The sequence below is a fragment of the Quercus robur genome, chromosome 1 (assembly GCF_932294415.1).
Source record: "Quercus robur chromosome 1, dhQueRobu3.1, whole genome shotgun sequence".
Classification (NCBI taxonomy): Eukaryota; Viridiplantae; Streptophyta; class Magnoliopsida; order Fagales; family Fagaceae; genus Quercus; species Quercus robur.
In genome coordinates this window covers 50,523,348-50,546,364 of record NC_065534.1, presented here as the reverse complement: position 1 = coordinate 50,546,364, position 23,017 = coordinate 50,523,348, and the positions used below count along the sequence as shown (strand labels likewise).

Genomic DNA, 23,017 nt, shown 5'->3' with positions numbered 1-23,017 from the left:
ATATAGGGGACCTACACTTCCTACCATACAAAGCCTCATATTGTGATGCCCCAATTTGATTGATTGTGTGATGTGTGTAGGTGTGTGATGAGTCCCACATTGGGTATTTATTGGGTTGAACTGGGTTTTATTAACAACTACAAGGAGTCTCAATTGTGACTAGTCCTTTTGAGGTATAGCGCAGATGTGGCTAGCGCTTTTCCTTGGGTTGTTACATATGGTATCAGAGCTGGTCAAGTAATCCCATGTGGTCTCAGAGACACTACCCCACAAAGTGGACCCTAACAAGGACGTTAGGGATTTAAGTGGGGGAGATTATGATGCCCCAATTTGATTGATTGTGTGATGTGTATGGGTGTGTGATGAGTCCCACATCAGGTATTTACTGGGTAGATCTGGGCTTCATTAACAACTACAAGGAGTCTCAATTGTGACTAGTCCTTTTGAGGTATAGCGCAAATGTGGTTAGCGCTTTTCCTTAGGTCGTTACATATGGTATCAGAGCCGGCCCGGTAATTCTGTGTGGGCTCAGAGACACTACTCCACAAAGTGGGCCCTAACGAGGACGCTAGGGATTCAAGTGGGGGAGATTGTGATGCCCCAATTTGATTGATTGTGTGATGTGTGTGGGTGTGTGATGAGTCCCACATCGGGTATTTACTGGGTTGAACTGGGCTTTATTAACAACTGCAAAGAGCCTCAATTGTGACTAGTCCTTTTGAGGTATAGCGCAGATGTGGCTAGCGCTTTTCCTTGGGTTGTTACATATGGTATCAAAGCCGGTTTGGTAATCCCATGTGGGCTCAGAGACACTACCCCATAAGTGGACCCTAACGAGGATGTTAGGGATTTAAGTGGGGGAGATTGTGATGCTCCAATTTGATTGATTGTGTGATGTGTGTGGGTGTGTGATGAGTCCCACATCAGGTATTTACTAGGTTGAACTGGGCTTTATTAATAACTACAAGGAGCCTCAATTGTGACTAGTCCTTTTGAGGTATAGCGCAGATGTGGCTAGTGCTTTTCCTTGGGTTGTTACACGACCCAAACCCGAAGTGAATAGGAACCAGTAAAGCTCCCCACGGTGAATGACAATATCCAAGATGGCACTCAATAACGGCACCTAAGACAGGTTTCACTCCAAGAACATCCAAACCCGATCCAATGAAGGGTATGTATAGCCACCAGCCACTACTAGAAAATGGATGTGCGCATTGTACCATGGTGTGGACACAAAGGGGAGTCACCACTTAGTTTTTAGAATGGTCTAGGAACCATATATATAGCATCCTTTTGAGGAAGGACCTTTTGGTCTTATAACTAGATATATGGGTTCGGAGTTAAGGTATGGTCTTAGGAGGTGTTAGGCACCCAAAACCGCCCAACCCTAAGGTTGGCTTCCTCTCATTGTGTCTTATATCTTAACCCTATTAAAGGTACATTCAACATTGCATCTATACTCACACACATAGCATACATCTAATAGTCAACATGGCATCAATCATCCCAAAAATGCCTAATCATACATCTATCATGGCATAACATAAACCCTAACATGTTACTATCATACATATCATATCCAAGGCAGCACATAGGCATAGAAAGATCCAAGCAAACATGTGATTACATCTATACTTCAAGAAGAACTCAACCAAACAAACATGTTTATCTCTATCATTAAGGTAAAATCATATTCAAAGATGCATGTTTATGTGAATGCATGACTTACCTCACTTACCTTGCTGCATCTCAGCACCTATGGCATAAATGCGTGAACATGTGAATGCATGTTCATGGCATCAAAACAAAGAAACACAAGATAAACCCTAATTTAATCATGTGAAAGAAAAACAAACAACAAACATAGAACAATGACTCATACCTATAAAAAGGGATGAAAACAGAGGCATAATATGTGAAACAAATGAAGAAAACAAAGCTAAAAATTCAAACTAGGGTTTTTGGGCAGTGGTATGCATGCGCATGATCAAGCCTGCATACACATAATCTGGCTTGCATACGCAGCCAAGATTATGCGCATGTGGGTTTCAACCCAGAAACCCTAGCCACAAACACAGCAACACAAAAAACAAACTAAGACTTCAAAACAATAAATCTAACAACATATCATGCTTTAAAACATAAAAACTACACAGCCTAAACTAAGAACAAATATCAAAGATAAACAAAAAAAAATCTATTCCTAAACATGCATTAGATCTAACAACAAACAAGAGTAACACTTAACACATCAAAACATATTCATCAATATATCAAATCATATAAACTTTCGAATCAAAACATGATAAGACAAAACAAAATAAAATCAAACAAAACAAAACATATTTCTAAGCATGAATAACAAATATATTAACTAAGAACAACAAAACACAAATTATAGAAGAACCAAATCAAGGAAAAGCCATGAAGAAAGACTCACCTTGCTATGGAATACAAACTTAATTGATATTTAACCGGCCCCTCAGTGCCCACACAACAAGCTTCAATGAGATATTAAGGTAAAAGAAGAATTCAATAGTTTATAGGTAATCACAACTCAAAAACAATATTAGTTTTGAAAAGGGTTTTGAGAAGTCAAATTGGGAAAATAGTTTCAGCCTTAGAACTAATGAAAATAGGTTTTTTAATTTGTAAAAAATGTGCAAATGTGCTGTGTGTGTGTGTTTTTGAAATGAGAATTAGGGTTTTAGAGAAGATGGTGGCTAAAAAATGGCTCTCTCTAGCTAGGTTTTTGATTGGAGGCATAAGATGAGTATTTATAAGTTAAAATTAGGGTTTTCAAACTTTTTAATGATCTTTGGACGTTCTCAAGGGTCCATGGGCTAGCCCACATCAAAACATTATGTTTTGGGCCCTTAAAATGAAGTTTTAAAACCCAGAAAATCAGACTGCCCAGTTGGCCCAACTTCAAACAGTCATAACTCACTCAATTTTAGCTAAAATTAGGCAAATTTGTGTTCAAATTGAAGTCTAGGATGTTTACTTTCTAATGAGACTGGGGATTTTTGAGTAAAGGTCATTTTTCAGCATCGTTTTCAAAGCGATTTGAGCACTTTTGAGTTGTGATTATTTCCAAACTATCAAAATAACTTCAATTACCTTTGTAGGCATGTCAAGCTCATCATTGGGACTAGGGACTAAAGTTTATTAACCTGGTACAAAATGAGGTGTCTACACATAGGTCGAGAAGAGGGAGACACTCACTATTGGAATCATGAACTGTCTCCTCACCCTCAGAATGGTCTGATTCAGCAGGAGAGACATCCTCATCCCCTTCCTTTTCAAAGGGAGACTTCACAACAATGGGGTCTTTCCCTTTGTGGCAGGAAGAATCCTCACTCTTGGTCGGAGACATGAAAGAAGAGTATGGTGTGAAGAAGAAAGGAGAAGAAGAAGCGGAGAAAGGAGAGAGAAGAATTTTGTGAAAATAGAAAGATGAGAAGAATGAAAAGAGAGAAGAGTTTAAGATAAGGTTAATGATGGGAAATTATGGGAATCGCTCTAAAAGAAGTAACGTATAAAATGAACTGGGGGCAGTATGTCAGAGTAGTAGTTAAACAATGGAATTTAAAAAAGACAACTTTTTTTGCATCAGAAAAGGGAAGAAGAAAGTTGGGGATCACTGTTCAAAACACTCGTAAAAGAAATAGGAGAAATTTTCACACGTTAATTGTAGAACAATTCACATGCATAGGGGGCTGAATGTTGATATCTATTTTTTTATAATATGGACCCAAAGGCCCAACGATAGAAAAGCCCAAACCAAACCAAGAAAAGGAGATTAAGAAGTAAAGAAAGTAAGGCAATGGGACTACATCCCAAAGGCTCAAAGAGTAAATAAGCATGGCCCAAGCAATGGCCCAAAGAGAGAGAATGCCTATAAAGAACAAGGAAAATGACACATTGACCCACCACAGGATAGGACAACGTGAGAGAGTCAGCCACGGTGGGATGGCCCTCTTCAAGGAATTAGAATGGTCCTTGAAAGGGCCCAAGGAGGAAGGAAAAAAGCAAAAGGCCCAATAACCTATTCGGTATGAACTAATGGAAAGCAAGAAGGGAAGGGCTTCAAAAGACCCACGTGAAACCAAATGAGGCAAGCCCAATAAGTCCATATCATTCTCTATAAAGGATGAATATAGGTGGAAAATCTCAGTCTTGACAAAGAAGAAAAGGGACAAAACTAGATAGTAGCGGTAGAAAGCATGTGAAAAATGAATAAGACAAGGCATGAAGGAGAAGACAACAATGTAATGGCCGGAGGACCACCAACTTGTAACCCAATCAATGCAAAGAGGGTTGGCCCACGGCCAAAGGGATTACAAAGGGTGTGGTTTAGTGGAGAGAGAAAAAGAGCCTATTTTTTGTGTCCTGCCAGGACTTCTTTGGGAGGTGCTTTGCTGGGAAAGCATTTCTACCCAAAATAGGTAGTAAATCAGCTGGGGGCACTTGATGTATACTAGAGGAAATTGGTAGAAAGAAACCCAAGGTTTACCATTTAAATGGAGAGAGAGAGAGAGGTACACAGTAGAATGAGTGGGTGAGAGTTTGTTGTGGGATAGGTAGTGGAAGAGAGAAAATGCTGCACATGCTCAGAGGGTAGTAGAGGTTGAACTCATACGGCCAAAAGGGTAGTGGGCACCTCTAAAAAGTGTCTGCAGCAGAAAAAAAAAATGGTTGCTGAGCAATGAGGGTAAAAAAGAGAATCACAAAAGCTTGATTTAATATATTAATAGGAACAGTACCCATAGGGGGAATAGGGATAGTGACCTAGGCAATCAGAATAGGAAATTGAAAAAGAAAGAAGAGAGAAAAAGGAAAGGGTGAAGTGAGATTTAGAAAAGAGAAAAGAGTGATCAGAGCAAAAACATGTATCAATAGGCAAACATTTTTGCTCCCTCACGTTATAAACCCACTCTTTGTAATCTCATTGGACAAGGTAGCTATTCTGACCCATCCTCCAAAGTGCATAACTTTATGGCCTAATAGGGTAATAAGGTTATATAAGTTCAAGTTTGGGCTCTTTTTAGCCTTCTTCATGCAGAGATTCCCTTTTATGTTATGATTCTGCTACTCTAACTATGTCTAACCACTAACAAGTTATTTGGACTGACCTTCATTTTTGCTACTCTATATATATATATATATATATATTGTTTGTTTGTCTTTTGGAGTGTCTTGTCTTGTGCACAGATTGGTTATGGGCAAATTTTGCAGAAATAACGAGTCATGCCCAACTCTCCAACCCACTGCAGAAAGCCTTAGCCCAAAAGTATAAAAGGCCCCCACAAGATTCAACATAAAATCCTACTAAACCAAGAATTCCAAACTTTTTTTTTTTAGGTACATTGTGCTTGCCTTTCATCACAAAATTTGTGCTACCTTTGTTCCAGAAGATGAAACCTATGATTTTAATTCTAAAAAAGAATATATATATATATATATATATATATATAAACAAAAAAGAAAGATAATTAGAACCCATTATCAACCAAATCATTGATTTCTTAATCAATTAAAATTCTTAAATATATGTAAAACTAAACAGAGTAAAAAGAAAAACTCACCTAAATTTGGAGAATTTAGATTTGAGTGTGAAATTAAATGGGATTAAAAATAAGGTAGAATAAAGGGAGAGAGATATGAGACCGATGAGTGTGGGAGTTTTTATTGACAAAAATTATCCAAAAAAATTGTGGTGATAATTGTTTTAAACATGTAATTCTCCATGAAATTGTATTGTTTTTAAATTTTGAATTTTGGAAAATGTGGATGGGTGGGGACTTGTAATTTTTTTTTCTTAAAAATTATCCTGTCCATTATTGTGATAATTGTATGACTTGGGTATATCCTATAAAAAAATAAAAATAAATAACTAACAGTATATAGATGAAGTATTTGAATTTAAATAGATAACAAAAAAAAATATATATATATATGAATAAAATAAAAGTTGAGAATGTGTAGTAGAGCTAACTTAGTGATATTTGACTGCTCATTTTTTGTGGTTAAGGGATAAACCTGGGTATGCAATAAAATAAAGAGAAAAAGGAAAAAGGAAAAAAAAAGGGAGGGGGGGGGGGGGTGGTTAACGTGGGTCAATGGGAGGGTGACTGTACATGGCACAAAGTTAGAGATGTATTTTTACGAGATTGTCTCCAAACTGGATGAAAAAATGGAAAAAAAAAAAATTCTAAATTTTAGGACATTTGAGATAAGCCAGGTAAGAGGTGTTTCTTTTTTTCTTTTTCTTTTTTTAACTACTAGAGGTTTTTTATTTGGATGAAAAAGAAAAAAAAGGGCTAAATTTTAGGGGGGAAAAAAAGGAAGATGAATGTGAAGGAAAAAAAAAACTCAAAATGATCGTAGCTATAGATATAGTAGGAACGTGTGTTTTAAATTTGGTATTTAACATTTATGACCTTATTTTTAAGAACAGTTACTGTTTATTAATGAGATTTTTTTTTGAATCATATAAAAGTCCAGTTCAAAAAAAAAAAAAAAATCTTGTTATATATAGTATGGATAAAATAAAGAACAGATGTTATTTGTAAGCCCCAACGAAAGCACAGGAGAGTTTCTTTGTTTACGTAGTTAACTAATTGTACATTGATTGCTTGTGGAAGTGACTTTCATGGAAATGCAGTTTTAGAAGAGCACGATTTTCTTAATCTATAAACATCACAATGAATCCATATTCACTGCCATTCTAGGAAGGCTTGTATGCATATGGGATGCTTGTCATGGTAGTAGATTGTTGAAGAATTAATTTCTAGATAATGTTTTCAACAACCTCATGAGAGGCCTCAGTCTTGTTTGACAATGTAGAAGCACCACGAAGTTTGTTAAGTTCATGCACTCAGGTGGTCTTCTCTATATACATATAGTTCCCTAGTATTCAAAGCCATCCTGGTTTAAAATGGGAGCATGGGGGGTTGCATTTTCAAGCTCTCCAATGAGTAAAGATAAGCCCAAGCCCAAGCCCAAGGTAAATAGGTTAAAAGAACTAGCTTTAGAGTATTCTCATACATTTGGGCCACAATAGTTTCGGGAGGGACCTAACTTAAAGTTAAGCCATGGCTCAATCCATTTGATTTTAGCAAACGTTTACGGTCTTTGTAGTCTCTGTTTGGCACAGTTTCTTTTTTCAGATTTTTTGAAAAATAGCTTTTTTTTTTTAAAAAAAAAAAATAATAATAATAATAATAATAAGAAATTGAACCTAAAAATAAATAAATAAATAAGAGATTTAAATAAACTTTACTTTGAAAAAGTGTAGTTTCAAAATGGGATGTCAAACAGATATTCTCACACATTAGTTTCTCACTAAATAAAAAAACTGAATACAATCTTCTACATTTTAAATCATCTCCATTCTGTCAATTTTAAAGTTAAAATTTTATTTTATAATAATATTGCGTCTTTAAATTTATATAATTTAATTTAAATTATAAAATAAGTCTGTTTTAAACAAAATAACACTGGTTACAATTGTGACAACTTGTCCCCTTACCCTATTTTATTCATTACAGAAATAATAATAATATTGGAGTTTGGCCTCGCATAAAATCCCACTGCACAAAATGAACTAGTGGTTGCACTTAGCAACACATAGCCCCCACCTTATCCACAGGTGGAGAAGCGAAAAAAAAAAAAATATCAGAGAAGAAAAAGAAGCTCTAATTCTAATCCAAGAACGTGGTCAACATGCATTAGAATGGAGAAAGATGAGTGCTTCAGTTTCTTCGGCTCTCACTACTGCTACCATTGCTGCCACTCCCGCCTTTGCTTCTGGTCTCCACCACCGCAATAAATGCATTTTCACTTGCAAGCCTTTTACTGCGTCCTCTCATTACCACCACCCTTTTTCACTTCGAGGTTTCTACTTTTCACCTCCTCTAATTAATTATCTCCTTTTTCTTCTTCTATTACTACAAACTTTATATGATGACCAGTTACTACTGTTGTTCAGTTCAGTTGCTGCGGAAGCTGTAAAATCTTTCAATTCCTTCTGGTCAACCTGTTTTGCTAGCAACTAGACTGAGATATAAACTGGACTATATTTCTTGCAGTTACAAATGATTCTAGAAGCACAGAATTGTCTCCTGAGCCTACCATTGAAAAATCAGATGCTGATAAGATTGTTGATGGTATGGACTTCGGTGAGCTCTGTAATGAGTTTGAGTGCGTTAGTAGCCCCATAGTGGAATCTACAGCAAGACAACTTGTTCGCGATATCCTAGAGCTTCGGGAAGGCAATCGGGCCCTTGGAACGTACGCAGTTTCTGTCAGATACAGGGTATTGATGAGCTTTTGGCTTCCTGTTTTATAAAATCACATGTTCATGTTTGTTAGTGTTACTGTACTATTGTCTCATTCTTTTTATTGTGATTGCTTCTCATAAGTGATTTCCTAATTACTTTTTAGATTTGTGGCAGTGGGGGACATGAAACCTTATGTGTCAAAATACTTTTATTGGTGTTTCTTTTTTTTATTAATTTGGTTGCAGTGGAGTGAGATTACTATTTTCACAATTGGGTATTTTAACGCATTATGTTATGATACTTGTTTCAGGATCCAGTTAGAAGTTTTGCTGGTCGTGAGAAATACAAGAGACCACTATGGGCAACCAGTGCACTAGACAACCCCACTGTGGTAAGACTTTTATTTTAATTATGTCTATATATTTTTGTTCATTTAAACAAGAAATATTCTCTCTTATTTAACTCCATTTTCCTTTTGTTGGGTTATAGATTAACCTTGATTAATTAATTCAATTACTTAAGTTAATTAATTATGTCAAATTACATGCAAATCGTCGAAGCACACATAAATCGCTAAATAAACTAAAGTGTAGCGAAAATTAAATTTGACATGGTGATTTGTTGACTAATAGAGAAAACCTCTTACAAGGCAAAAACCCTCCACCGGGTGATTTTCAAGTCACCACTCCCAAGAATTACTAATCAATAATCAAATAGTTATAAGTATAAGGAATCTTACTACTACCCTAGACTATCCCAGAATACCAACATACAGTTGAATTTTTATACCAATCCCTAATTGGACTTGATCTTGTAAAGACTCATTCCTTTGCATAGATCACAGTACATGACTAACTTCCTAGCAACTGATGTTTGTTGTTGAATACATAGTTCTTCACTTTAATACACGTTGAAGATCTAAAAGCACTTGGTTACAAAACCTTAAGGCGCGTAAAAACGTAGTATCTTCTCCAAAAGTGTATGAGTTCTCTAATTTGAGTCTCTGTATCTTTGATGACTTTAAAATAAATCTTCTCTAGGAGTTTAGTGAACGAAACCCTAGCAATCCAAGTCATCATGGGTTGAAAATCTGATCTGAGAATTCTAGATCTGCTTAGCTTGATAGATCAAGAGTGTCGAGCTAATGTCGAGGTCCTTCATTTAATCTCAATAGATACTAGTATCGAGATAGTGTTGAAACTAGTGTCGTGATTCACTTTTTCAACTTTTCTTCACTTCTTTCTTGGTGCAGTCTTCATGTCTTCAGTAATACCACATGTCTAAGTCCTAAGACATGCTTCATGATATTCTAGAAACCACTTAAAACTACCCAACTACAAGTAAAGTGTGTTTTGTCAAAGGATATGCCAACATATAAAAAAATATGACCCTAACACTTTTGTTATATGAAATTGAATTCCTATGAGCCAACATTCTCACATTTCATTAAGAATTAGTTGACTATTCATGTTTCATAGTTGATATCTTGTGGTATGCAGTGTGAACTTATACTCTCTCTCTCTCTTGATTGTGCACTCCCATATGTTGGAAGTGGTAAACCAAAAGCCTCTTGATATTTCATAACTATTTGTGTCTTTTGTTTTTTCATAACTATTTGTATCTATTGTCATTCTATAACATTTGTGTCTTTGAGTCTTCCACATTCTAGAATTTTCTTTTATAAAATAAAAAGTCATGACAATAATGATGGCTCTCGTAACTTCACCCTATAAAATGGAATAGATGTATGATGTGAAAGTGTGTGAGAGATAAAGTTGTAGCGAGCTCTCAAGACAGCAGTCTGATATCTTTGTTTGTAATTTTGAAGTACTCTAATAAAATTTTCATTACACTATTTCTTGTGAGTATTTTGTTAAAATTGCCAACACCATGCACATTTTATCTTAAGCTGGAACTTGTACTTTGATCATTCCATCTTGTACTTGAAAGATATATAAAGACCGCTTTGGTTTGGTTTATTTGAAACTAGTTCAATCAATCTGACTTGCATTTTACTTTCAATAGCTTGCCTAGATGAAATTATGCAGTGTTGGATCTTAACCTTTTAGCTGTGGCATATTTTGGTTAGTTTGACCTTTAATTTATCTTTCTATTTTGTTGTTACAGTCTGTGCAGGAAATGAGGATGCTATCAACCAGTGTCCTGAGCATCAAGTGGACAATTAAAGGGAAGCCTAAATCTTTTCTTGCTGGTATAGGAGGAGATTTGATAATTAGAGTTAATTCTCAATTCACTCTCAACCAAATTAGTGGCCAAGTGATTGAGCATGAGGAGTTCTGGGATTTATCATCTTCATCTGCTATTGCTCAAGCATTCTTCTGGACATCAAGACGTCTTTTTGCTACAAATGAGGTTGGAAAAGATTTGGCTGACGTTGTTAAGCACTTAACAAGCCGTTTCTCAACTGAGAAAGAAAACTTGGAGATATATCCAGACCCCTCAGGCGATCCAACAAAGGTGAGTTCTTTTAGTATCTTGCTCACCGATATGTATAATTAATTTATAGAAATTCATGCAAGTATATGAATGTTAGGAACTCTGCTTAATATGCATGCAGTAATTTTAGCATAAGAAAGTTCAGAAAAATTATGGGCTGCGCTCAGCTCAGGTTCTTTAGGGAAAAACTACTAAGCAACTGAAGAATATCATTCCAAACCGTAGGAATTTCTAGAATTGACATGCTTATATATCCCAACAAATTAATGAAAATTATCAACTAGATTAGATAGTTGAGCTGCAACAAATAATGCTTATCACCCTAGAAACTTTATTCGAAAAGATAATGAATTTCTAATTGTTCAATCTGCCCATATCTAAAGAAGTTAAGGGGTGTTCTATGCATATTTAGCTACTTAATTTAAAAAAAAAAAAATTTAAGTGAAACTCGAAATGGAACTCAACATTAGCAATATCGAGTTCTATGCATATTTAGCAACTTGACATTATTTATTCTCTCTCTCTCATTCTTTCTGTTCAAGAACCACAAATTTACTAAAACCACTATCACCACAAGCCCATCATCGTTGCACTACACACACTTGACACCACCACCAAGAGCAAAACCATGTTTAAAAAAAAAAAAAAAAAAACCCATTAACGAAGCCAATCACAATGCCACAGCCACCATAGCTCCACACCGATTTCCACCACATTGGACAGCAAATCTCCACACCATAACTGATGCAGATACGTTAAGGAAGAATAAAATATTTTAATATTTTATGTTGTTTTCTTTTTTCATAGTTGAATTAGGGTTTTAATTGTTTTTCTTTTCCAAGTTAAATTGTTTTTCCTTTTTCAAATAGGCGTAGGTTTATTATGTCTTTTCCTAAAAGGAGTAGGAGAAATTATATTCCTATAAATACTCTTTATAGAGAGGTTGATTATTGTTATGTGTGTTTTGAATAAAAGCTTGTTAGAGAGGTTTTCTCTATTATTTTGCCTACTAGCCTAGTGTTCTTGTGGAACTTAGATTTTGTGGAAAAATTGTAGTATTTGTGTGTTATAGATTCTGCTCCTACATGCTCACGCTGCATCAGTTGATATCAGAGCAAGGCTAGGTTCCTACCATGGCACAAAGAGGAGCAGAATCTATAACACACAAATACTATACAGATTCAGTTCAATTTTGATACAGACACCGGATACAATCATATCCTGAGGCAAATTTTTATAGGCATTTTTGCAAATTGATGCATAATGATAGTTAATTGTGCTTGTTCTGCGATGCTTTACGTATAACATGTACCATGATTGTGTTTGCTTTACTTCTTCACTTTTTAAAGTTACATTACATGTTTAAAATCCATAAAGTATGAGGAAAATTTTGCATTAATTTTCGAATTTTAATTTTTAGTATTAGCTAAAATAGTTCAATGGGGATTGCAGCAAATATGAAAATGGTTGTTTTCTTTCGTCATCAACTGACTTATTCCATTATTCAAAAAACAAAAAAAAAAAAATCAAAAAATCAAAAAAAAAAAAAAAAAAGACTGATTTTTTTATTTGTTTTGCTTCAGTTCTTTCAAAGGGATGACAGCTTCCAAAGAGATGCATACCAAATTGCACTACTTCTAGCAGTCTTCTATTTTGTTGTACAGTTTTTCAGGACCACCTTGTAATACCTACTTCGGCTACAATCTACTTTTGTAATTGTGGCTATAAGTATAATTATTTGAACAGTATATTGTTGTATAAATTAATCTAGTATCATAAAATCACATTTTAGCTGTTTTGGGAATGAACTTGATTCTCCCAGCTACATTGTACTTCATTTAGCTATTCTATAGCAGTCATAAAGATGTCTCAGAAAATTTGCACATCGGAGGAAGAAAGAGAGTATTTACATGGAAGTCATTAAAAATAGAGTTAGCCCGAGTATAGTTAAAACTTAAGACTTAAAATCAAGCAAGAGACTTTTATCCGTTAAACCAACTGATACCAAAAAATGGTTTTCTAACTTTATTCATTTCCATTTCCAGAGTCAAATCATGCATTCAAAACCACAGACATCCCATCCCATTCAAGTAAACACTATATTCCTTTTTTTTTTTTTTTTTTTCTTTTTTGGTTAAAACACTATATTCTTTTTATTATCTCAGTTGCAAAGAATGTAGTCCCCCCCCCCCCCCCAAAAAAAAAATCACAAAATGAGGAAACAAAAAAAAAAAAAAAAAAAAAAAAAAAAAAAAAAAAAAAAAAAAAATCTTCTAGAGAAGTTATGGGTTTGACCCCTCATGAGTAAGGCAAAGTTAATTGGACTATTGTTTATTCTACAGTTTGGGGGGAGGGTGTTCAATAAAACATGACTAATTTGAAGCACGCATTTTCATTCAATAAATTATAGTACAAGAAAATTAATGAACCCTATGCCTCTTGCAGCAACTATTTAATTGATAAAGCTGAGCAGCGTAGCAATCACTAACAACAAAAATGTTAATTTTCTTCCAATAATCAGAGTGGAAGCTGATGAAAGATTGTGGGCGCCAACGGAATACGCCACTCCAGAGCTATCCTTCACCTTAATGCTTGAAGAGCCTAAAAGTTAAAACAACCATACATGAGAAGGGCCATATATTTCTTGCTATAGAATCAAACCGCCAAGTGCACATGCCATCACACATTCAATGATGTGTATGAACCAACGGGTATTTCCATTTTTATGATGAAATTAGTGACAGATTATTATATTTTAAATTGCTATTACTCATTTAGGAGGGAAATTCAAGGTAATTAATGTGATAATTGGGGAATCCATTATTATGCTTAAATTCCAATTAAATTGGATTTTATTTTTATGGATTCTCATCGACTAGTCTGAGAGAGACACTTATTTATTTTGTCTAAAATACTTCCCTAATAAATATATTCTACTTAAACAATCAGTGACATTTCGAGGATTCAGCATAAAAAAAAAAAGGGTGAAACATTTGTGCAGGAAAATAATATAACACAAAAGAATTTGAGAGAAACTCAGACAAAATCAAAACACAAAAATTCGAATAAGTCACTACATAGTACTCACAATTGTATTCAGTCCATCCAATCATCTGTTGTTCAAGATCATACAAAACTAGCTTATTTGAAAGCACCAAATCTGCAATTGGAAAAAACTGGAGAAGTCAATGGCTAAAAAATTAACAACCCAGCATATGTCGTTTTCCTTTCCATTTTATGATTTTCTTTTTTAGTAAAACCAACAGACTTTCCATTTTTATGATTAATTAAATGAAAACAACATTGATCAGGTAATCTATCCATGACCCTCTATAGAATAAATTTAAGTGTTTATAAAGAGTGGATATTGAGGTTTGTGCAGAACCACAGCTGATTCCAAACTAAGAGAAGCATTTGTTGAGTTGATAAAATATAGTGGAATCAGAAAAGACTATCATCTGCTGTGGAGCTTATCTCATAATTATTATATATAATGAAGTTTCAAAGACATTTTGGTTCTTCAGTTATTTTATAGAAGCAGATTGCTATATGTATAACTCATGCAGAGATCTAAAGCATCATAGTGCACATTTTATATATTATCCTAGCATCAACACAAATTCAATAGGAATAGGACACGCCCAAAAAGACCTATAAATGCATAAAACGTAATCTGAGATAGACTTGACATGTTGCATATTCTAGTGTCAGCAACAAAAGTTGAATTCATATTTAAATGTAATTATAGACAGCACCTCCTAGAAGAGTTATGTCCTTCCCATCTTTTGTTTGATCCCCACCATTCTGCCAACCAAAGCACCACACGTTATCCTGCAAAAATTTCATAGATAAAAAAAAAAAAAAAAAAAAAAAAAAAAAAAAAAAAAAAAAAAAAAAAAAAAAGAAAAAAGGAAAAAGAAAAAAAAGGGAGTAAATAGCCTTGGAGAAGAATTAGACCAATAATATGTCAATAGTGTTTTCAGGGAAAAAAATAACAATAATAAATAAAAGAGAGAAAATTCCCACTTTAACCATATGCATAATTGGTAGCAGTGCTCCAGACTTAATTTTTTTTTTTTAATAAGTTCATCTATCTAATCCCAACTGGCAGGTATCAAAACGAAAAATAACTCCAGTTACAACATTGACTATCCATGAAACTAATATCAGATTATCACAATGAAGAAGATTACCAAGAGCTACTAAAATGTCTTAGAACAAAATAGCAACTCCTTTCTTCATAACAGGAAATTTATTGAGAAAAACACAGGACAAAGTACAAGGAGAGATGTACACAGGATCCTTCAAATGATTACACAACATAGCAAGTCACACTAATCTTTATTTGATCAATTTAAAGCTAAGTGCATGCTAAAATGGTGTACGGATAGAGATTTGTTATAAATAAATATAGCCAAAAAAATGGTTTGATTTTGAGAACCTTGAAAGTTGACTGCAAATAGCATATCAGGATTGAATTTTATATGTCTTAATTATTCAACCAAGTAACAAAAATATTGGAGTGAGTTACAAAATTTTCTTCCACTACATGATTACAAAATAACAATTCAAATTTTTTTATTTAGGACTGATCTAGGAATTTATGTAAAAGTACATTTTGGGCAATGATTACAACATCTGTTTAATCATCAGCAACTTTTGAGCTTAAAGATGTAAAATCACTAGATTTACCAATCTAATGAAAAATATCAACCATTTCAAAAGCATTTTTAGCCAAGCATTCAATGAACATAGTGAGTAATAGATAATGAAATTAGGATGAAATATCTACACGATAGAATCACAAAGTTCAGGCCACACAATTTGCACACAAGATTAATGATCGTATATATGAAATACCATTTGAAAGACAATAATATCAAGGATAAACATGATCATATATGATAAAGTGTTTGATGGGAAATGGAATGCAAGCACGATTTCAATATCTGGAGGAATATTGAAGAACAAAAACTGCAAAAAAAAACTGTCACCAGATTATGAAATGAGACCTGACATGTAAGGATTTTAAATAAAATTCTGGAACTCACATTATTACTTACTGAAATCTGGAACAGATACTCATGAGGATAAACCGTTAAAGAAAGCGAACCCTCAAAATAAAACTTGACAGTTGGAAATCCATCATCAACACTGCAGGAGAAATACATGATATTAGAAAATAAAATAGGACTTTTCAAATGCCTCGGTGAATCAAACTAGAAAGACGTTTGTGGAGTTGATAAAACAAATCCTCTGTTCAATAATAAAATTCTTTTAGCTTGAAATCTGCATGAACTACCAAGATCAATCATAACGTTACATGAAAGACGATTCATAAACTGCTGCTTTATCTTTTATAGTAGATAGATATTTCGTACAGATGCAACAACAAAAAACAGTTAAAGAAAAAAGAATGAATGATTAATACCATTATCAAATTTTAGAAATCAATTGTTATTAACCAATGGGGAGGTTCGGGAGAAGACAGGAAAATAATAGCTTGACATTTTAAACATGCCACTAAATACTAGTTAAAAAGTAATATAAAAAAATAAAAAGAGTCAGAGAATTATCCTTCTGTCTACAACTTTGGCAGAGCCCAGACCCCATATCAAGCCCTATAGATCCCCCTTACCACCGCACAGAATGCTATCACAGCTTTCTCCAATCTTTTATAGTTTATAATTATTAAATAGTCCTTACAAACTTGTCCTCCAATTCTGATTGCCACAAAAATCATCTCAAATTTTCAGTGAGTGCAATATTAACACATACTAACTTCTGTGAATTCTTTGTTAATTGTGCCAGTTTTTGCAAATCCTTTATTATAATAAAATTAAATAAATGTTGATGCAATACTATCTCTTTTTTCTACTATTTTCAATGAATTGGATAAAAGGATGGTGATCTAAATAATAATGACTTGTGAGTTTACAGATTTTTCCTTCACAAAATTGCTTCCATGCTCAAGTGTACCATCCTAGTAGTAGTGGTTTTAAAGATCAGAAAATGTTACTACAAATTGAGACATATATCATTTATATTTTTACTGCATATTATTATTTTGAGTACATGTTTTGTCTGGATTTATATAGTGAGGTCTATTATGTCAGATTAATCACATCTATACAGTGTAAAAGCAGTGCAGCCTGATCAATTATCATCGAATAAATTTATTATTGTATGACATTTAATAAGGAAATCAGTACTTTCAAACCCTATACTACCAGAAGGGGAAAAAAAGATCAATCTGTCATTCCGAAAATAGAAACTACAGGGGAGTATTCAGTTGATGCCTTACTTTCCACTGTTGTACTGGAAACAAGAAAACTGCTGTTCAACAGTACGCAATTTCAGGCCAGGCTGCTGAGCCAAGATCTAAATCCAAAACAAAAATGAAAATAAAAGGTAAAAATAAATATGAAAGTACCTAAAAGAAACCCTCAAATTATTGCGAGTTAGGGACTATCATTTACCTTAGACATTAGTTCTCCGTAAACAACCTGCGGAAGATAAGCCAATGTTGTACCACTGTCAATTATGGTTCCTTTCCGAAATCCATTGTCAAATACATCTGAAGGAAGTGATAGATTATCACCGCCCACCTCAATTTCCTTCAATACAACATTGTAATGTGCCCTAAGGTCATAGATAAAAGTACAATTATGACAAAATTCAAAAACAAACAACTGAACTGGATAAGGAAAGAAGACTAAAAGCCTAAAATAAGAATTTAAAGAAAGCACGAAATTCCAAAAAGAAACACAATAAACATCCAACACATTCTATAAATAATTCAAAAATCTTACTAAGTCCCTAATTCTTAGGTTCCTACGCACTTATACTAAGAAATTGATGTAAAACACTATATTTGACTGTAATATATAGTGAAAACTTCTAAGTAAATGTTCTCGTTTACTTCACACATCAAGCACAATTGTTGCCCTTCCATATAAAAATTGGTCCATGACTTGCACTTAGAATCATTGCTTCAAATCTTAATTTCGTTATATCTCTTCCTGAAAGATCAAGCTTAATCTCTAGATAGAAATCTTATAAATTGTTATAGATATCACCTTTCTACACATCCATAAATACAATATGTGCCTTACTTATAAGGTGTTAAACACCCCAAGGTTAATAAAAACAGGAGTGCTTCACACAAAAAAAACAAAACCCAATTAATGCAGAAATCCCTTTATATATATATATATATAGGGCAAAACTTAGATATAGTACCTTAGGTGCTGCTCCTTAAGTTTCTCTCTTAAATTTCAGTCATGTTACTTTTTTCTCATAGGATGGAAGAGTATTTTTAGTTAAATAGACACATGATTGAATTTTAAGAGGGTTAAGGAACAGCACCTAAGTACTGTACCTAAGTGTTGTTCCTAAGTTTTGCCCATATATATAGACTGGGAGCAAACTAGAGACCACCATAATCATACTTGTAAATTATGATGATCAATAAAATCTATAACTCATAGCAACATAACCCACTAAACACCAAAAAAATTTAAAACCATATTCCACAACTTTGTAGCTACAAGGCAATGAAGCAAAAGGTGATCCAAAGACTTCCCAAAAATATTTGCACATATAACACCATTCTATCACAATAATGTCTTCTCCGCAAATTATCAATAGTAAGAATCTTACCCAAGAGTGACAGTCCATGAAAAAAGTGCAACTCTAGGTGAAACCTTCAATCTCCAAATAATTTTCCATGGAAAAGGTACATCTATATTAGACACCAAAAAACTATAATAGTATAATACCCTCCCACTTCAAAACCCCTCCCTTTAGCCGCAGCTTCCAATAGATCTTATCTTTCCCCATTCACTCTAACTGGAATGGAATAAATTAAATCCATAAAAACTGACAATGATTCTAACACCCAATGCAGAAAACCCTTATTGCTTGGAGGCCACTTCTCCCTATCAACTATCGTGTGTGAGATAACCAAATACCCTGTCCACTGTCTGACACCTACTTGGGCACTTACAAAAGGATCCTCCCTTAAATATTGTGAGGTGAAAACCTACCCAAATACTCCCAATCCTCATCATAGAAGAGAGATGGAATATTTCTCACACCAATTAAGTCTCACACATTATTTTGGATTGCTCAAGCTAGCCATCTAATGATTGTTAAAAAGCGTCTTCAATCAGCTATTAAGATACTCCCATGGTAGACAATTTCCCAAGGACTAGGACATTCACCTCAGCCTGGAAATCATACCCCAGCCATCCAGATCCGAGAGATTGCCAGGAGAACGGCCATCAAGTTAAAATTACCTACAGTACATGATTCCTATGGCCTTGACAAAGGATGAGGTCCAAAGGCTAGTAAGCAGTGCCCAACCACTTCTATAAGTTCATGTCCCTCTTTATGTTCCACTGAAACTGCCACCAATCCCTACTTTCCTTGGTTTTTCCAAATGAACAACCAACTAGTTCAAAACTACAATTTCTCTTCTCAATGCATCGTGGAAACTTCCAAATAGCCCTTTCACCACAGCTTCTAAAGACAAACAATTTAAACAAAGATTGCTTTGTTGTAATGTTCTCTCAACCAAAATGCAATCTATATGACCTCTCATTATACCCGCACACAATTTTAGCATGAATAGCAACTGTGAAAATTAAGTCCCACAATGTCCATTATGGAACCAAATGCAATTGATAGTACTTCCTTAAGGAAAGGGATTCCTTCTAGTCTAAGGGTAACAAAGACAGCGAAATGTGTTCTAATTTAAAACCAATTACCTAGAGTAAGTCTGTGCAAGATTTGTCCATAATAATTCGGTTGTTTCAGGTTGTCCAATATTAGAATAATACTGAGTTGAAAACAATGCTTTCCATAATATATTCCTTCAGAACCCCTAAAATGGAGAAGTAAGGGGCAAGAATAAAAATAGGAAACCACCTACTAAATATCAGACAAATAAAAATAGTCTGTATATAAGAAGACACCTCATGGTGGACAATCTTGTAAGGACCTTGACTTCATTCGGATCCAAAGCCTAATACACCTCTAACCTTTTGCAGACTTTAATTCACATCATTGTTGGCACTAGCATTAAATCATAGCAAAAGAAAAATGATCTATATCCTGAATGTATGGCAAAAGAAAAGGTAAGAGGGAAATCAAAAATTCAAAATAGAAAAGGCAAACCTGAACTCCAAACTCAGTGACATTATCATACAAAGAAATGCTGATTAAGTCTAATAAAACAATAATCATAAAGTACCAACAGCCTATGAATCTCAGTGACCATAAATATCAGACAAATAAATAAATGAAATATTGCACATACTGATTTGGTACCAACGGAGTTGTGTTCACTTTTGGCTTCACCACTTCCCCAATGGCAAAGATTCCACCTCCATTTACATTATCCAAGCAATGTGCAAATATTTTTTTCACCTTTCCTGCTGAAGCTAGTTGTGAAAGCATAGATGAATTCGCTTGTCCAAAACCAAGTATGCCATCAAGTGCTTCTGAAGATGTGCCAAGCTCCCCTGATTGTTTAGCTCCACACCTATTGCACAAGAGGCAAGATTATAATATCTATAGACAGCACTGCACAGTTAGATAGTGCTAAATTAAGAAATCACATTAGACAAAAATAAAATTCCTCAGTAGAACTCTTGAATTGAAACTTGTATAAACATGTAAAATATATTTATGAGAGAACTAAAAACAAGTTAAAAGGCAAAAGACGTGAAAAATCAAAAGGTATTAATTATAAGGTATTTATCAGTGCATGACCTTTAAATTGCCAAAGCAAGTCAGAAATACAACCCACCCGAATATTATACTCCCATTTCCTGGTGCTGTCTGAAGGTTTCCAGTCACTCGATCAAATTGTACATTATCATTCACAAAGTAACCAGAAGTTGAGCTTCCATCTCCATAAACAACTTCATATTGGCAAAGCACGTCAGGCCTACAACCAGTAAGTTGACCATTGTATGTGGAAGTGCAAAAAGCTTGATCACATGCAACCGAACTTGAAGTTGAGGAACTCTTTGGATCATATAGTGTCAAGTCTAACTGTAATAGGAATAATTGTAATAATAATGTTTCTTCAATAGATGGTCAAAACATAATTTGGGAAACATGATATATCAGTGTACCATGATAATGGTTCCAATTGAGAAACAGAGAAATTCAATTTAAATGAAAAGTTAGAAGCACATACACCAAGACCACTTTTCTTTGGACAGCTCTTGCAGCCAACACAATTCACCCATAGAATGTCACTTCCTGTGTCAACTTGCACATAATAGTCTTTTGGAGGGGATCCAAGCCCAAGTTTGGCAAAGTACAGCCTACAATAATCAAGTAAACCATATAAGCATCCAAAAGAAAAAATGATGAATGTCTTTTTTTTTTCCTGCTAGGTGATATTATATGTCTGCATTGTGCTAGTAAAATAGTGTGACAGAACACACAGAAATTATATTTTAAAATTTTAAAAAAGAGTCTAGTATTTTAATATTAGAAACCAAAGATTTTCAGTCAGTTAGGCCTTCAGCAACTACACAGATCAACCATGCCAAATTGTCTATTTCTCTCTGCACCACCAATACAGCAGCAAACAAAAGATTTCTTTTATAATCATTCTTTCAAATTATTTAGGTAGGAGATAAAGGAAAAAAATAAACTGAGTTATAGATGGTACTAAAAAGGAAAAGAATGTATTGACTATTACATTCAAACAATAAAAGAACCAGTGCATATACAAAGGACCAGATGCTACCAACTTTCGTAAGTAAAAATAAAAAAAAATTAAAACTAGCTTTACTCTTAACTAACAATAAAAAATTTACAATTGATGCTTTAAGAAAATACCAATTCCAGTTGAAAACCAATAATTCTAGAGAACAAAAATTAACCAGAAAACAAATAACTAAGAAGAGAGAGATAGAGATTGGATCTCAAAACCATCTATCATTATAACATCTTAATTAAAAAGGAAAAAGTACATAATTACCCCACCAAGACGCCAATTACAACAGGAATTGGCATTAAAGAAAAGAAGAAACAAAGCCCGAATTTGTATATATGCAATTGAATTGTTCACACATTAACCGATCTGCGTACAAATTAAACCAACACTATCATCAAAAATGAAACAACCAAAAAAAAAAAAAAACCAACTAAGCTCCAAGAAACGCCAATCCCAGCTAAATTACCATCACAGAACAAAACAGAAAGAAACAAAGTAAACCCAGAATTCGTATAGAAAGAAAAAAATATAAAAATAAAAAATAAAAACGCAAACCCAGACTTGAAAAATGGAAAAGAAAGAGAAAAACTAACCCAGTTTCAGAAGGTTGACCATTACCACCCAATTCAAGATCGATATCAAAGAGAAACCTTCCATGGCGGCGTACATCATGGGCTTTCAATGCACTCAAGTTTCTTTCTCTGCCTTTGAACTTGTGTTGCACAGGGAACACTATGTTCCCACTCACATTCACAAGCAAAGAATCACCCAAAAACAACAAAAACAACAACAACAACAACAACAACAACCAACTGAGATCCATTAAATTTCACACCTTTACAATATTTAACCAAAACCCAATTCAGATTGAAATGAATGAAACACAAACTTGGCCTCCCCAGAAAAATTAATAACCCAAAATGAAAGAAAGTTTAGGTCGGTGAGGGAGGCAAAGAAGAAATAGAATTTGGTAACAGATATATATATATATATATATATATATATATATATATATATATATATAAGAAAAAGAAAGAAAATTGTAACAGAAAGAAAGAACAGAATTTGACAGGTCTATTTATTTGTGTGCGCGATAGAGTTAGAGACAATATATAGGAGGAAATATCGTTTGCTTTGTTTTAGGTGTTTGCAAGTGTTCTTTGGTTTTTCTGTTTCGGTGTTAAATTGGTTTTTTCTGGTTTTCGCCTTTTCGTTTTTCTCTCTGTACTCTGTACACAGATAATATATATATTTGGATGAGTCCCTTTCTTCCCATCTCTCTTTTAGTTTCTTTCACCTTTCACGTCTCTCTCTTTCCAAGTCTTTTTTTTTCTTTTCTTTTTTTGTTGGCTCCTTTTATCAATCTGTTTATTGTTTTCTGGAAAATTATTAGTAACTTCAACCAAAAGAGTAAATGAACTAGACGGGTTATAAAAGGCTCAGCTTTAGCTGGTCAAAAAATTTAGTTTATGTTACAATTGTTTAACAAACAACCCAATCTCAAGTCTAAGCTCAAACTCTTTCTCAAAAAATA

At 34.0% G+C, this 23,017-nt stretch overlaps 2 protein-coding genes across 3 annotated transcripts; one reads left to right on the top strand and one right to left on the bottom strand.

Annotated features, from left to right (window-relative positions):
* The first annotated feature begins 7,630 nt into the window (after positions 1–7,630).
* On the top strand, positions 7,631–12,625 carry LOC126691290 (uncharacterized). Its single transcript, XM_050386344.1, has 5 exons — positions 7,631–7,899; positions 8,094–8,320; positions 8,596–8,676; positions 10,413–10,763; positions 12,326–12,625. The coding sequence occupies exons 1-5, from the start codon at positions 7,749–7,751 to the stop codon at positions 12,425–12,427; spliced, it is 912 nt and encodes a 303-aa protein (XP_050242301.1). The 5' UTR covers positions 7,631–7,748; the 3' UTR covers positions 12,428–12,625.
* Positions 12,626–13,115: 490 nt separating this feature from the next.
* On the bottom strand, positions 13,116–22,782 carry LOC126691278 (aspartic proteinase 36-like). 2 transcript variants are annotated; one of them, XM_050386339.1, is made up of 10 exons: positions 22,077–22,782; positions 20,953–21,082; positions 20,557–20,804; positions 20,065–20,289; positions 17,222–17,384; positions 17,047–17,123; positions 15,806–15,896; positions 14,498–14,573; positions 13,831–13,902; positions 13,116–13,343 (listed from the first exon to the last, which is right to left on the bottom strand). In XM_050386339.1, the coding sequence occupies exons 1-10, from the start codon at positions 22,304–22,306 to the stop codon at positions 13,195–13,197; spliced, it is 1,461 nt and encodes a 486-aa protein (XP_050242296.1). In that variant the 5' UTR covers positions 22,307–22,782; the 3' UTR covers positions 13,116–13,194. The 2 variants fall into 2 exon arrangements, with proteins under 2 accessions (XP_050242296.1, XP_050242292.1); XM_050386335.1 differs by having other exon boundaries at positions 15,794–15,896; positions 22,077–22,780.
* Between the last annotated feature and the right edge of the window lie 235 nt (positions 22,783–23,017).